The sequence below is a fragment of the Pygoscelis adeliae genome, unplaced genomic scaffold (assembly GCF_000699105.1).
Source record: "Pygoscelis adeliae isolate BGI_AS28 unplaced genomic scaffold, ASM69910v1 Scaffold130, whole genome shotgun sequence".
In the NCBI taxonomy this organism is placed as follows: Eukaryota; Metazoa; Chordata; class Aves; order Sphenisciformes; family Spheniscidae; genus Pygoscelis; species Pygoscelis adeliae.
Genome location: NW_008824031.1, coordinates 283,511 through 284,251, shown reverse-complemented (window position 1 = coordinate 284,251; position 741 = coordinate 283,511). Strand labels below are relative to the sequence as shown.

Here is a 741-nt window from a genome sequence, read left to right as displayed (position 1 = left end):
GGCCGGCCCCGCCCGGGCAGCGCACCGGCAGCTGGCCCGGCTTTCTAACGGGGGCGCGGGCAGGGGCGGCAGAACCGACGGGGGGAGGGGGTGCGGAAACAAAAAAAGGGCGATAACAACAGCCCGACCATCAACCTACCGGCCACGCGAACTGAAAGGGAATAACAATCCTGCCCGTCTCGGGGGTTCTGCCTTGATGGGAGTATTTGTTGCTGTTCAAATAGAAAATATTTCCACCGAGAACGGGGGTAGATCCGAATCCGTAGTTGCAGGGTCCGACCGGAGTGATCTTGGCCTGATATTCCTTGAGGCAGACTTTCACGTAAGTGTCGCACTCGTCCCGGGTACAGTCCAGGTTCTGGGGGCTTTTCATGCCATCGCAGCATTCCCCATTGAACAACTCGCCGTTTACATTCCGCACCGAGTTAAGCTGCAGCTCGAAATAGCCCGTGGACCGGGACACCTAAAAATAAAAATCAAAGGGGAGACAGCCTCGTTACTACCGCGACCGGGGGCAGCGCAGGGAGCGCGGCGCTGCGGCGAGGCGCTCCGCTGTCCCCCCCTCCAACTTTCGCCGGCTGCGGATTTAACCCCGCCGCGGCGGCACATACGCATTAAAAAAATATTTTTTATATATATATATCTATGAGATATGCGCAAGGTGGAAACGGGGCGGGGAGGAGGGAGACGCGCCACCGGCGGCTCCCCGCGGCCGGGAGCGGAGCCCCCCGCGCCCCCCTA

The 741-nt window shown here is 60.1% G+C and overlaps 1 protein-coding gene across 1 annotated transcript in view; it reads right to left on the bottom strand.

Annotated features, from left to right (window-relative positions):
- The window catches only part of JAG2 (jagged 2), a 90,880-nt gene that overhangs the window by 72,407 nt on the left and 17,732 nt on the right, over window positions 1–741 (bottom strand). Inside the window, exon 2 of the mRNA XM_009328256.1 lies at window positions 140–463. Coding sequence (XP_009326531.1) covers window positions 140–463 — 324 coding nt within the window. The remainder of the gene's footprint in view (window positions 1–139; window positions 464–741) is intronic.